Raw genomic sequence first — 14883 nt, 5'->3', positions numbered from 1 at the left:
CTTATAATGGGCCGTGGTTGGATCTTCCATCAGGACAACGATCCAAAACAAACATCAAAATAAACACAAAAATGTGTTAGGGAGCACAAAATGAAGCTTCTGCCATGACCGTTCCAGTTCCCTGACCTGATGAGCGGAATGAACTGAAGAGAAGCAGCACCAACATGGATCTGGGAATCTGAAGGATCTGGAGAGATTCTGTATGGAGGAATGGTCTCTGATCTCTCGTCAGTTGTTCCCCAAACTCATCAGGCATTATAGGAGGAGACTCAGAGCTGGTATCTTGGCAAAAGGAGATTGCAAAAAGGTATTTAATAAAAGGGTATGAATAATTGTGGCCAACGTGTTTTGGAGAAAAACATTTATTTTATAATGTGATTTCCCCCCCACTTTCAATTCTTTTACTTAAATGAAAGGTTAGGATTTTGCCAATTTTTTTAATGAAAGATCAAAAGGATAAACGATGCAGATTTATTTTTTACAGCCATTTTTGATCATATTTACCAGGGTAATTCTGAGCATGACTGTATATATATATATATATATACTATTTTTTGTAAAGTTCAGATATGTATATATTGCAGGGAGACCTAGTTGATTATACAATATATAACTGCAATGCATCATGGGAAATGAAAAACAGCGACCTACAGAAGTTATAAAAATATAACTTTATTAGATCATGTGATCATGACATACCCACTGAAAGCATTCACAGATGCTAGCATTAGCTTTGTGCGTAAACACCTCGAGGGATATTTTAAAATTTAAATTTGACAAAAAAACGTTTTTTTTTAATAACAGAATCCACACAATTATCAAATATATTCTCATATACATCTGATGTGTAATAACTACACTTTCCAAATGCAGACATGTCATACATAAATATACAGCCGGATTTCCAAATATATCTACAGATCGTAAACGTTCCTCTCTCACACACACACGCTACCATGCATGTGAACCTCTTAAAAGTGGTTTAAGTGGGACTGTTTTTTTCCTCTCAACACATCCCACAATCCCTTGCAGTCTGATTAAAAGAAAACTCAACAGTGGAGTAATACTGTTTTAAATTAATAAATATGAAGTGAAAGGTTTCCGTCTCCCCAAGAACTGTAACTTGCCCTATACTTTTGAATTGCTTACATAAACACCCGTCCTACTATTTTATTTTACGTTATGAGAACTTGTCTTGAGAAAAGTGTCTTTCATCAGTTAAGATCTCAGAAGAAAGGCATTTCTATTGTTGATCATTAACTCGGACAGTATTCTGATGAGGTTAAGCGTCATAATCAATCTAGTATCGTAAAGTTACGCAACGACACTGACGACAAACTGTCCATTTGCTAGTGAAGAGTTTGTAGTAGTCACTGCTGCTTAATAACCTCACATCTCAGCTGACGTCTGTCCAGAGGATACAGATCGGGTGTCTTTTAAAATAGAAAGTAAACAGGCAAAACGTGCCATCTCAAGACTCATGTAACTTGAGGGCATCTCCCTTAGGCTTTTGCAAAGTCAAAGAATCCCATGGCACAACGCTTCCATCTTATGCCTGGTTCAGATTACACGATTTTAGCCCGATTTTGGCACGATCCGTTTGACGTAGGGTGTCGTGGGGATTTGTAAACGACAACGGCCGTCGGGACGCAAGATTCCATCATTTCGTCTTGTATAAGTGTGTAATAGTGGGCGTCAACCGACATCACCATAAAAAGACTAGCATGCGAGTAAGTGTGTAAGTGAGTGAGCAAGAGTGAGTGTGTTTGCGAGTGAGCAAGAGTGTGTGTGTGCGCGAGTGAGTGAGCGTGTGTGTGTGCTAGTGAGCGAGAGTGAGTGTGTGTGTGTGTGCGCGAGTGAGTGTGTGTGAGTAAGTGAGCGCTAGTGAGTGAGCGACAGTGAGTGTGTGTGCGCGCATTTGTGAGTGAGCGTGTGTGTGAGCATGTGTGTGTGAATATATATGTGTGAGTGAATGTGTGAGTGAGTGCGTTTGTGAGTGTGCGCGTGTGTGTGTGTGTATATAAATGTGTGTGAGTGAATGTGTGAGTGAGCGAGTGTGCGTGTGAGTATGTGTGTGAGTGAAAGTGTGTGTGTGTGTGAGACGGCACGCGATGACTGGTCGGAAAGCAACGTGTAGTCTGACATGTTTCTTATCCACGACACAAGATTTTATGAGTCAAAATCGCGTAATCTGACACAGTGACTATCGTAACAGACAAAAAAAAATAAAACGTGTAATCTGAACCAGGCATTAATATTTCTTCTTGATACGGAAACTCTCTTTTTTTTTTTGGTACGCTTGTCCCTAATCAAATTATTTCTTTCTACTTTGCTTTCCCTCATTCTCTCTCCATTTTTACCTTCTAAACCCTCCAACTCTCATCCACATCATTACCACCAACTCATTCATCATCACTGGACGGCAGAAACACTGGTGATTCTTTCAGACGTACTAGAAAAGTTTTCAACACCTGTCGTAGCCCTTGCAAAGCACAACTCAGTCCGTATCAAGGTGATCTTTTACTTGAGCCTGCAGGCAACATCATCAGAAGTACAGTCTAGTGAGGTTGGAGAACCCAGGGAACAGATGTGGGCTTCAAGTCCCTGCCAGAAACAGAACACTCCAACAGCCCTCGATCCTGCCAGCAGGAAACATCTGCCAGTCCAGTGACTGAGAGGAAGACAACAAGAGAAGCATTTTGCAGCCCTTGCAAACATTAGTCTGTGTACTCCGCCACGATTGACAGCAGAACAGTGATGTCATCTGGCTTCCCTCCTTTGGAGAGAAGAGAAAGAGGGAACATTGTCAGGCAATGTCAACGCTACACATTTACTCGACATCTACAACGTTCACGTGTGCCGTTGAATACATGTCAGTCAGGAAATTAAAAATGTATCAATCTGATAATGGGTAACACTTTACAATAAGGTCTCATTAGTCAATGTTAGTTTGCTAACAATGAGCAATACATTTTGAATAGTTAGTTAATACAAATACAATGATTCATTGTTAGCTCATGTTAGTCCATTAAAATAATATTAACAGATGCAACTTTTGATTTTAATAATGTTTTTTAGTAAATGTTAAATTAAACATTAACCAAGATTAATGAATGCTTTAGAAGTGCTTTTCAATGTTAGTTCATGTTAACAAATGGAACCTTATTGTAAAGTGTTACCTGATAATGAATTTAATACATTGATAAGGGATTAAAAAGATGACCACATTATTACCCAATTTTTTTTGCATTCAAAATGCAATTCTTGACCTATTTTCAGTGGAATAATCCAACTAACAATGATCCTGCGTTCGTTTATCCGACACTGCATTCATCCAAAGCAAATTTTTTATGCATTTAAAGTATGCATTTTTCATGCATTTTCTACTTCAGACATTTCGTGTCGTCACAATTTTGAAAATAATTATGAATACGAAAATAATCGAATTGAAGTGTTATTTTAGTATAATTGATATGCCATTATAGTTAAAATATTTTGAGTTATTATTTTTGTATTTTCCACTTTCATTTGAAATAGTGTTTTTGTTTTTTAATGTCTATACAGTTTTCATTTTTATTTCTGTTTTAATAAACTAAATAAATAAAAAATGTAGCTTTAACAACTAGCTGAAATATATATATTTTTAATATTTTATTCTATTTCAGTTATCGTTTATTTTATTTCAAGTAACAAAAGTGTTTTTTATTTTATTTCAAGTAACAAACTGTTTATGTTTTAGGTAACTATAATAACCTTGAATTGAACCAAAACTAAACTGTGACAATTTTACATTTTATAGTGCATTGAACTGGTAAAATGTACTTCTTCAATATACAGCAAAAGCATCTGTCAAATGCATAAATTTAAATGTAATTGATTTCAGAGCAAGTGTATACACATTAACATCTCAGAAAATTGTAAAGAGAAAGTAAATCAGGAAAAGGAAAAGTTGTAGCTTGTTCAAAATGAATGAAATAACAATTTAGTCATATTTAAAAGAGTATATCTCACCTCTGACATTTAAGCCATTGTCGCAGGCAAACTGTGCAAAAGGAGACATGTAATTGGGGTCGTATGCTAAAACATGGGCCTGTTCAGCAATACTTTTGGCTGTTTGCTGGATGCTTTCATAGTTGGTATTCTGAAAGCAGAGCACACAATTCGTATTAGTGTCGCTGGAAGACAGAAAAATGGACAGAGTGAAGTGCAGTACGTAGATGTTCCGGTACCTTGAGCTTTTTGAGTTCTTGTAAAATCATGTAGTCTGGCATGTTGTCAAAGAGACCATCTGTAGCTGTGAGTATAATGTCTCCCAACTGGACATCGAAGGAAGAACTATCAGCCGCATCAGGGCTGTGGGAAACAAGAGGACACAAAATTGGGTTACACTTTATTTTAAGGCGTCATTGTTACAGTGTAATTATATATTTAAGTACTGAGTAATATTAAGGAACTACATGTACTTACTATAGGGTTAGGGTAGGACTAGGGTTTGGTTGAGGGTTAGTTGCATGTAATTATGCATAATTTACTGTTACTACTATAGTAAGTACATGTAACAAGGACAGTGTTATCCAAAATTGTTGCAAATAAACTCAATAGTTTAGTTATGAAATGTGATATTCCCATTCTGAAGGTTGACATATTTGAAAGAAATTAAATATTCACTTCTCACAATGTTTCTCAATGTCTTTAGGTCACCTCAACAATCCATCAAAACCAACTATGTGCACATTCTGTGCCGTCCCAGTTGAAATATGTCTGTAGGCTACAGACTGTAGCTCTAATAAACAGTAAGCGTTGCTGTTTGCTGACCATATTTAGAAGCACAGTTGAAAAGAATAAAAGCAGTTTCAGTCTAAGAAGCTTTTAGCTTGATCCCCATTACAGTACATACAGATCAGCAGTGAAGTGTCGTGTTCTGTTCCAGGAACTCAGGAGCAGGCATTATGCCCACTGATACGAATACACTGGCTGTCATTCCCTCCGTCTGCGCCGTGACCCGGGTCATGCGGTTTAAACATGATACTTAGTTTGAATAAAAAATTCTGAGGATTAAGAAGTGGAAATGGTTTATAAAAATGGACCAGTATTAAAGATTTAGACCTGCAAACTGGCCTCAGAGAACTACTTCCACTAGCTCATCTGTCAAAGAGAACCCAGCTAATGTCAGGGTTAACTGACGCCATGCTAAGGTTGTCTCCATTAGCTTGGCAGCCAAGTCATGTGTCTGGAAAGATTAAAATTAACTGGATGTAGCTCAGAGCAGAAACAGCCCAACACCACCACTTAACCGTGATAAATTCACTGTAAATCACTGACTTAGGGTCATGTTTACTAGACAGAGTGGGAATCCCAAGTCATGTAATGGGGAAAGACCTGGCGACCTACTCTGAAACAAAATAATCGCTAAGAAAATTAACTGAGAGTCTATTGCGTATGGCGAGAGATGGCTTATAGAGAATCACCAAGAGTCGGATACGACTGAAATGGCTAGACAATAGGTTTACATGCATCCAAGGTCAAAAACACTTACATTTTCTGATAATATCCATAGCACATCACCTAATTTCTCAAAGAAAACGAAGCTAAGTTTCAGCTCTTCCTTAACGCTTGCATACACAGTGATATAAACAGTAACGGTGGCATCAGTTTTATCGTATCAATTCGAGCGCGAGTCTAGTCCTTGACATGTCGACCACATGAACCGAACTCTTCCAGTCTCAGCTACAACTACAGTTTGAGGGCGGGTCAAAATAGATGTTTGCGGGCAGCCAATGAAGACCATAGGCTGGCATTATGCAGATTTGTTACAAACCTACATAGGTTTGTGCAGGAATAAAGACTGGAATTGCTGACGACTCGGTTCAGAATCTATTCTTTTGGGAGACGATGACTCCATTTATCGTGGACTTTGAGCCTTGAAACTTTGCAGACCTTGTACATTCACAAACATGAAAGGTAATATTCGAAAAAGCATAATAGGGGCACTTTAAAGTCTAAACCAGGAGCTGAATTCTGAATTTAGTGATGTAATCTTTGCAGTCATGCAAATTGCATTGTTTTCAGTGCTTTCAGCAATCAGTCAACATAGCCCTGTGAATCAAAGCGTGATGCACACCCTGAATTATGAATATAAAATTATATTATTAATGATCAATAATTAAAACAGCCTTAACATGAAAAGCTTGAGAATAAATCTAGATAAATGCAAAAAATTATGTGTTAATGTGGAGGCTATAGTAAAAGTTAAAGGGGTGGTTGATTATGATTTCACTTTTCTAACTTTAGTTAGTGTGTAATGTTGCTGTTTGAGCATAAACAACATCTGCAAAGTTACAATGCTCAAAGTTCAAAGCAAAGGGAGATATTTGCTTTTACAACGTCTGGTAGGAACTACACAACATTCCTCCTGGGTTAGTGACGTCACCAACCCTAGAATTTACATAAACCCCGCCCCCGGGAACGTGTTTATAGATAATCATGATAGAATATGCTAATCAATGACTAGAAGATAACTACACATAAGCTACATAAATTCATCAACTAGCCATTCAGAAATGTCCTGTTGCTTCTACATGTTGTCACTTCTTCTTGAGTCTCTCCATCATTGTCTGACTCCGGTTTGAACATAAAAGGCTAAAAGTTTTTGAAATGTTCAGTGCATGTCTATGTGAGTGCGAGCTGTTGAAGCTCCGCCCCCTGTGCCGGGAGCAGCAGCTCATTTGCATTTAAAGGAACAGACACAAAACGGTGCGTTTTTGCTCACCCTCAAAAAGCGACAACTTTAACATGATATATAAAAATATCTGTGGGGTATTTTGAGCTAAAACTTCACATACACACTCTGGGGACATTTTACATCTTGTGAAAAGGGCTTTATACCACCCCTTTAATATAAGTTGCGGTTCAAAATCGATTAAGCTTGGTGCACAATTATGAAATGTAGTTTTTTGACAAATAAAGCCATTCTAATCTGAAATAGGAGAATAGAGATCATTACGTATCCTAGACAGTAGAGTAGACGCTGTAGTGTTCACATAGAGTGACACATTTCTCTCCAGGAGGAACCGATTATCCAGTCGAGTTAATAACCAGGCTCTCAGAGTGAGGACCTAATCATGCTCTCACACTGACAGCCAGGGGATTACGTCTCGCTTGCGTCTAGGTTGGGGACACGATGCTGTTGCATAATCAGAAAGCTAGAGGAGTGAGGGGTCTCACCTGTCGCTGAGAACAGAGCCCTCTGCCTCAGGAGGGGCGATGGAGAGCTGGAAAGGGGTGTTGAAGTAATGCTGCTGTTCGTCAGACCTGTGCACCACCTCTCCACCTCGAACCACCAGAAAGCCAGAGTCTCCTAGGTTAGCCGTGTGTAGCCGGTGACTCTGCCTATCTAGTACCACGATACACGCTGTACTGCTTCCTAAAGTAGAGAAAGATGCTCAATCAGTCACATGATAGGTCATTTAAAGCATAGTAATTTTAAGTTAGCGATGCACCAAAATTGAATTGAAAACATTCAGCCTAAAATCGAATTAATCTTCATTTTGATGAACCGATATCTTTTTGTCTATGCTATTTTTAGTTGATGCACGAACAAAACATTATTTGTATAAAAACATCCATTAATCGCAATAAGCTTTTTGCTTATGAAAAAGTCTCAGCTTTTTAAATCGCCTATTTTCTAACGAAATTCAAACGATAAATGTCGTTTTGATACTCTTTAATGTGGTGTGACCGATCGCTGTAGTGCCTCAGTTCCAGCGGCACGTGACCCGATCATCTCTTCCCCTTCACTACTAGTCATTGTATGAAATAAACATAAATGAACATCAGAAGGAGTGCTGAAAGAACCGGTACAACTTACTGAAATGTATCATGACTCATGCAATCGCTCAATTCGTGTTTCAACTGCGAAAAGACTTCAATAAAACAGCTCGAGAACAATATGTAATGATACATTTTCCTCAGGAAAGTCATTCAGTGTCTATAGCTTGTTCATTAGAACTCTAAAGTATTAGGGTTTCTGCAGGTATCTTCAAATTAAATTTGATGCTTTTTAATGCCATTTTTTACATTTTTAATGCCATACATGACCCATGACTAATCACGTTAACCAGATATCTATATAGATAGTATATTAGTGCTGTCAATCGATTAAAAACCGGAAGCAATTACCAAACTGGTTTCCGCGTGTTTTTCACACTAACGTACATATTTTGCGACAGCAAATAAAAATGATTAATACTGAAGGCTATATTCAAATAAATTGATAATTTAGAAATTTTCTTCAAAACTAGCTAAATTTTTTTATGCCTGTAGGATTACAATTTTGTGCTTTTTAATGCCATTTAAGGCCAATTTTAATGCCATTTAATGCTTTTTAATGCCCCGCAGAAACCCTGTAAAGAACAATTAGCTAAATATATGCACTATATTACTGTTCATTATTTTTATTTGACATTTATTATTTAACGTTTATGCCTGAATAAATCTGCAATGAAAACTATTTTTTTTTATGTTTACATTTCAACAATGAATTGGAGTAGAAACAATTACATTAAGTTTTTTATAAATATGATTAATTGATTATTTAATAAACATTATTTTCAGTTGTACTAGCTTTGCAATTGTGCAGATTTAATAACAAAATCCAATCTTGTGACCCAATACACTCTCTGTCCGTGACTCATCTAGCCCACAGTGTGTTTTTGAGGGCAGCACACTGTACAAGTGACTCATTTCAGTCCATTACATTTTAGTTACGGCTTTGATCTTATCCTGAGAAGAATGAACCAAGGCCCTTCCCAAAAACATTTCGTTCCCAAGTCAGGAAAAATAAAACTTTACTCTTGGCTGTCCCAGAACATCCAGTCCTCAGTTTTATAGCATATCTGTGTGTACTGTCTCACATGTCAGTGCATGCATAGTTAACATGCCATTGCACATCAACACCTTAGGTTATGAATGTTAGTCTGATGCTAAAGTTACTTTGTAGAAAAACTGATTTTTGGTATGTAGCAAAAGATGAAAATATGATGCATTTTCCCCATTTACGAAAGAAAATGAATGGAAGTGAACGGAGCGACCACATCTTAATTGAAGCCAGAGCATAATGTGGAAGCCTCCAAAACACATTATGATCTAATGTCGCTACAGTTTAGATTTGAAAACTGTTGAAATATGAAAATATATTCAAAAAGACAGTTCAATGCAAATGCTTTTTCTGTGCAGCTCTCTCATTTAGACACTTTTATGTGAAGAGAGACTTACATTTTACAGCATACTGCACACTTCAGTACTACTATAATCCATAATCTAAAGCTGAATATGCTCACCTAATAGCGGTACTTTGTTCTGAAGTAGCTCATAGTAACTGGTGGTGAGGATTCCCACTGGGTTGCTTGGCACAAATCTCCCTTCTTTGACAAGCCGCTCACACGTCCTCATGAGCGTCCCGGAGAACTGAGACGGGTCGACCCCATAGTCCCGCCAGCCACCCACTCCATCAGCCACACCTATAGGTGACAGAAACACAATTTTAGAAATGGTTAACAAGCAACAACACAACTTCCAATAGCTGTCAAGTTTGTGTACAGCTATTTTGCATCTACAGAGAGAAATTCATGATTATATTCAGCAAGGATGCATTAAATTGATCAAAAGTGACAGTAAAGACATTTATAATGTTACAAAGATTCTGATTTCCAAAAAATGCTGTTCTTTTTAACTTTCTATTCATCAAAGAACACAAAAATATGAAGCAGCACAACTGTTTTCAACATTGCTAATAAGAAATATTTATTGAGCAGCAAATCATATTAGAATGATTTCTGAAGGATCATGTGACACTGAAGACTGGAGTAATGATGCTGAAAATGTAGCTTTGCATCACAGGAATAAATAAAACCAAAAATAATTATTTGTAGTAGTACTAATATTTCACAATATTATTGAATATATGCAGCTTTGGTGAGCATAAGAAAATAAAAAACTAATTTTTACCGACCCCAAGCTTTTGAATGATAGTGTACATAAACACCATAGTCGAGTTTTCATCAAAGGATAACTATATTGTGTTAACATAATATAAAATTATTCATGTAAGGTCAAACTGCAAACAATCTAGTAGGATTTAGAGGTGATCAAGAGGTAAAGTGAGCGTATCTGATGGGAAAACTTGTTGACCCACAAGCGAAAATGGACTTTGAAAAGTAAAAAGTGGTTAACAAGGAGTTGTTCAAGTTCAAGTTCACTTTATTTATATAGCACATTTACAACAGCCACTCGGCTGACCAAAGTGCTTTATAGAACCAGATAAATAATAAGAAAATAATACCTGCATAACAACACATAAAACACAAATAAAAGCCACAAAGGTAAGAGCAACCTTAAAACCGGAGAAGCAAAACAGTATCAGACTCAAATAAAAATAGTAAAACCAACCTAAAGAATAGAGATCAATATGCTAAAGAAAACAGGTAGGTTAGTTTATTGTCTAGTTTATTGTCTAGATTTGAGATGAACTGTGTCAGAACATTGTCTAATGACAATAAACTCATTTCTCACTAAATTATGTTGGGTAATATTTCTAAGCTGCTACTGTATATGACGCACAATGGTTATGTTTAGTGATAGACTAATATGTTGGCTATTTTGAGATTATTGTAATTAGATGACACCCCTATATGCTTTAACGATGAAAAGAGTAGCCTAGGTAGCCTCATTTCATTTCACTTTAATATGCGATTTTGTGCACATTTAAGGCCCGTTCACACCAAGCACGATAACTATAAAGATAACGATAAAGATAACTATAAAATGCGTCCACACCAGCGACCGATAACGGTCTTTTTATTTTAAGCACGCGCGCGCCCGGATGATCCAGATCCATTTTAAATGCGCGAGACCTTTAAATTAGAATGGATTCTGATTGGCTGTCAGTGTTTTATCGTTCGACAGCTGGAAAAAAATCGTTCTGAAAGTGATCCCAACGATATCATTCCTCATATATTTATCGTTATAGTTGTGGTGTGAACTCTGTTATTCTTTAATATGGAGAACGATTTTTAGAATTATACCTTTATCGTTATCTTTATAGTTATCGTCCTTGGTGTGAACGGACCTTTACCATTGAAACATCTGTCATTACCCCACATCCGTCAACCACTAATTATCAGGGTTCCCACGGGTCCTTGAAATCCTTGAAAATTTGTGAATCTGAAAAGAAAATTCAAGGCCCTGGAAAGTTTTTGAAAATGAACATAATAGATACAGGTCCTTGAAAGTGCTTGAATTTATTTTGTGCAAGAAGTTTTCAGGAAAAAAAAATTCCATATTGTTCCCTCCGGTCCGCTAATGTGTTATTTCGCCAACATTTTGTGGTCTATGCACACTAGCTTGCTTGATTTACGTTAGTTACGCGCATGTACGCGTTATGTTAAGTGTTTCCAGCGTGAGGTACTTTGTGTTGTACGTTGCCATGATGTTCACGCACACAAAACTACTACGATGGCACCTCAACAATAACAATAAGTCCTTGAATTTGAGGGTATTGGACCTGGAAAGTCCTTGAATTTGAAGTTAACCAAGGTGTGGGAACCCTGAATTATGCTCAAGTAAATTAAGTGATTTATAGATCGTAAGATGCACCAGTCTTGATTGAATATTAAGAAAGCAAATGTTTACTGTCTACGCCCCATTGATGTCATGTGCATGCATTTCCAAATCAGTCCAACAGACAGGGAATTTTCCCTATAAAACCCTCCCAGCTTCCTATCTGACAATGAGTAGGAACTTGTTCGTGACCATACAAGGCAAGGCAAGTCCCCTCGCATCGACCTGCATCCTCTTGTGATCTCGCCTTTAAAAGCACTGGGATTTCCAGAGATAGATTTGCTGGCTTGAAGCTTGAGAAGTCTTGGTTTGTCGTTTCTTAGGCCATCAACAGAACCCTGCTCATGTGTTTGAGCTGTAAAAGAGGATTTAGATCCCAGGTTGATTTGACTTTGACGTACAGCTGTCCAAGTAGGCCTTAGAAACATGTTAGCAGGACTACTAACATCTGACACTTGAATTTGTAGGCATACGCCTTATGAGTGGCTTAAATGACAGAGAAAACTGGTGCAGTGCAAGGACTAATCTGCTTCATCTCAAAACTGAACTTTGAAGGACTACTAAAAAGCATGAAGTAAAAGATTTGCTTTCAAGACAAAGACTGAAACCCAGGTGGCCTTCAGTGTTCATCTATTGTTTTGCACCCACACTTTTCAGATGTACTTCCTTGTAACTAGACAATGGATTTTCTGTTACACTAAAACTAATGTGCGCTCTTGTTAACCCCCTAAAGTTGCCATTCTCGGGTTAGAAGCAATGTAGATGTCACTAACAGGTCTATATGATTATGGAATATTATACCACTGCAAATTCTAGCAGCGATTTAACTTAACTACATTCAATACTGCCCACCTTTTTTAATTTTAAATACAAGCCACGTTGAGCTGAGTTGTGTAGACTAATAAATTCTCTCATATCACTTTTTGCACACTGCATAGAAAGCACTGTGTATTGCTTTTTTTTCTAAAATAACTATAACAGTTCATATCATCCAGTCACTTGGAGCACCAACACATTACAAACGGGCTCACACTCATTTTATACTCTTTAGGCTAATTGTTTGGTGACAGGTGAAGCAATTCTGGATTAATTTTTTATGCAGTGAGTAAAAAGTACAAGCATTATTCCAATATACTCAAATTAACAAATTAAGTGGAGATATTTTAAAGCAGCCAATTAAACTGAATGTTTACTATTATGAAACATGTCATTCAAATTGCCTTAATATTAAAATAATGTTATTTAAAGTTGATTTCATTAATTGATTTTTAACATATAAATATACACACTGCAAAGGCTTTTGTTGTTGTGCCTACAAGCCACTGATGTGCGACGGTTGTGACGTCAGAAGCGATTTAAGCACGATGATACTTGCCTAAACCAGTTCTTCCAAGCACATTATCTTTGCATACAACACGAATATGCTTTAATGGTTTTAGCCATCACATACCTAACACATCAGCAGATCTGTGTCGGGCTATGAAGCACGCGTCGTCACCATAACACATCCCTTTCTTCAAAATCCCCTTGCGAAAGTCCTTCCCGAAGCCGAAGCTGGCGGACACCAGGCTGTAGTCCCGGCTGTCGGTTTGAGAGAGTCCGCCGATGACCGCCCGGGCCACCAGTCGACCGTACGAGAGCACGGACAGCATCACCCCCGGTTAACGTTAGTTAGACTCAGTACTAACAACAGATCCACGGCCCTTGATGACGTCTGGAGGTGTCACTCACAGCAACCGCATCCACAGTGTTGTTATTAAACGACCTTACAACGGCATCAACTTCCAAAATCTCGCTTCCTTTACGAATCAATCACCGATTTATCGCATTCAGCTCTCCATAGTGATCGATCCGATGTGATTCAGAACATCCGAGTCGAACCGGGTTTTATAAAACTCCTTTTACTCGCGGTGAGCCCCATCGCTGCGCGCTCGCGTGTCTGTTGCGCGTGCACTGAAGGCCGCGGCGGCGCGCGACTGAAGTCTTGTGACTGCTGTGACGTCAGACGCCGTTACGCAACCCGTGTACATTTAATGGAGTAGGCCTATATATAACAGTTTAATGGGGACCAGTGAAAGAATACACAGGCCTTTGAGTTTATAAAATATGACGCATAAATTTATAAATTCCGTATAACTTTTTTTTTGTATACAATTTAGATTTAATGACTAAAAATGTCAGATGGTATAAGGATGTAATCACTCATAAGAAAAAGAAAAAAAAAAAAAACTCACCTATCCTTGGATATTACACGCGAGTGCACACAAGTTTTCAAAAAAAAAATTTTTTGGTAAAGAATATTTTACAAATATAATGTATTTTGACTCATGATTATTAATAAATGGGTTACTGTGTGTTTTTGTGGTGATGCAGGTAAAAAAAAAAAAAAAAACGAGCTTCATGTAATGGCCCATTGCAGCCTCTTTCTTGCTTAAAATCATTGTTTAAGATTCCACTTGAAATATTCAGAATCTGATTGTAAACAATCATATTTCTGAATACGGATTTATGATTCAGAATAGAGCATTTTAGGAGGTATAGACAATTTTGGAGGGATAATGCATGTTAACAGCTTGTGGTTTCAGTCAGTAGGAGAACATGGACTTCCTAACCTCTGGCCACAGGCCAGTTTCTGCAGCTCTCGAACCACAGATATGCCAAACTGGCATCAGTACTCTCAATTAAACCTTATGATGTCAGTAATGTGGTAGAAAAAGTCCCCTGGTTCCACAGACTAGGCTTAAGCCAAGTCCTGCACTAAAATGCATGTTTGAGCTGTTTTAACTGAAAAGTTGATTTTTTTTGTCTCAAGATGCACAACAGTAAAGTTTTTTTTAGGCATGTTTATAAAAGCTACTTAAATGTTGTAATTGAACTATGCCTAATCCTGTCTGTGAAACCAGGCCTAAGTCTGGTAGTTTATAATACTGAGGTTGGTCTATTTCCAGTGGAGTGCTGGTGTTATGAAACAGATGACTTCACTTAATGAAGTGTTTGCCGCCATCTAGTGGTCGTGCTGGCGCAGTGCAGCTTTAGACAAATGAGATTAATTAGCTGACACAAACCAGAATATTATCAGCTGATTAAAAGATTATGTAGTCAACGTTTTTATTATAACTGATGTATTTAAAAGTGTCATCTGAATTCTTGCATTTATCTTAATTATACAACTTTTGTTATATACTCGATTTTGCTCTCCTGCTGCTGAAATTATGTTAAAAAATAATTTAAACATCAATTAGGCTAGTGACTAAATATTTTAGATAC

At 37.5% G+C, this 14883-nt stretch overlaps 1 protein-coding gene across 1 annotated transcript; it reads right to left on the bottom strand.

Annotated features, from left to right (window-relative positions):
* Positions 1 to 652: 652 nt before the first annotated feature.
* pptc7a (protein phosphatase targeting COQ7 a) lies at positions 653 to 13575 on the bottom strand. Its single transcript, XM_079896630.1, has 6 exons — positions 13067 to 13575; positions 9339 to 9518; positions 7225 to 7423; positions 4230 to 4353; positions 4012 to 4141; positions 653 to 2776 (listed from the first exon to the last, which is right to left on the bottom strand). Exons 1-6 carry the CDS (start codon positions 13266 to 13268, stop codon positions 2718 to 2720), a joined length of 894 nt encoding a protein of 297 aa, XP_079752756.1. The 5' UTR covers positions 13269 to 13575; the 3' UTR covers positions 653 to 2717.
* Positions 13576 to 14883: the final 1308 nt, after the last annotated feature.

This window comes from Squalius cephalus, assembly GCF_949319135.1.
Source record: "Squalius cephalus genome assembly, chromosome: 16".
NCBI classification, from domain to species: Eukaryota; Metazoa; Chordata; class Actinopteri; order Cypriniformes; family Leuciscidae; genus Squalius; species Squalius cephalus.
The sequence above is the reverse complement of the archived record's forward strand: the minus strand, read 5'-3'. Positions and strand labels throughout refer to the sequence as shown.

Coding starts and splice junctions, on each gene's coding strand:
- pptc7a (XM_079896630.1), bottom strand. CDS start 13,268: ATGCTGTCCGTGCTCTCGTACGGTCGACTGGTGGCCCGGGCGGTCATC. Junction 4,354..7,224: donor GGCTCTGTTCTCAGCGACAG/GTGAGACCCCTC, acceptor TGTTTCCCACAG/CCCTGATGCGGCTGATAGTT. Junction 2,777..4,011: donor CAATGGCTTAAATGTCAGAG/GTGAGATATACT, acceptor TTCTCTCCAAAG/GAGGGAAGCCAGATGACATC.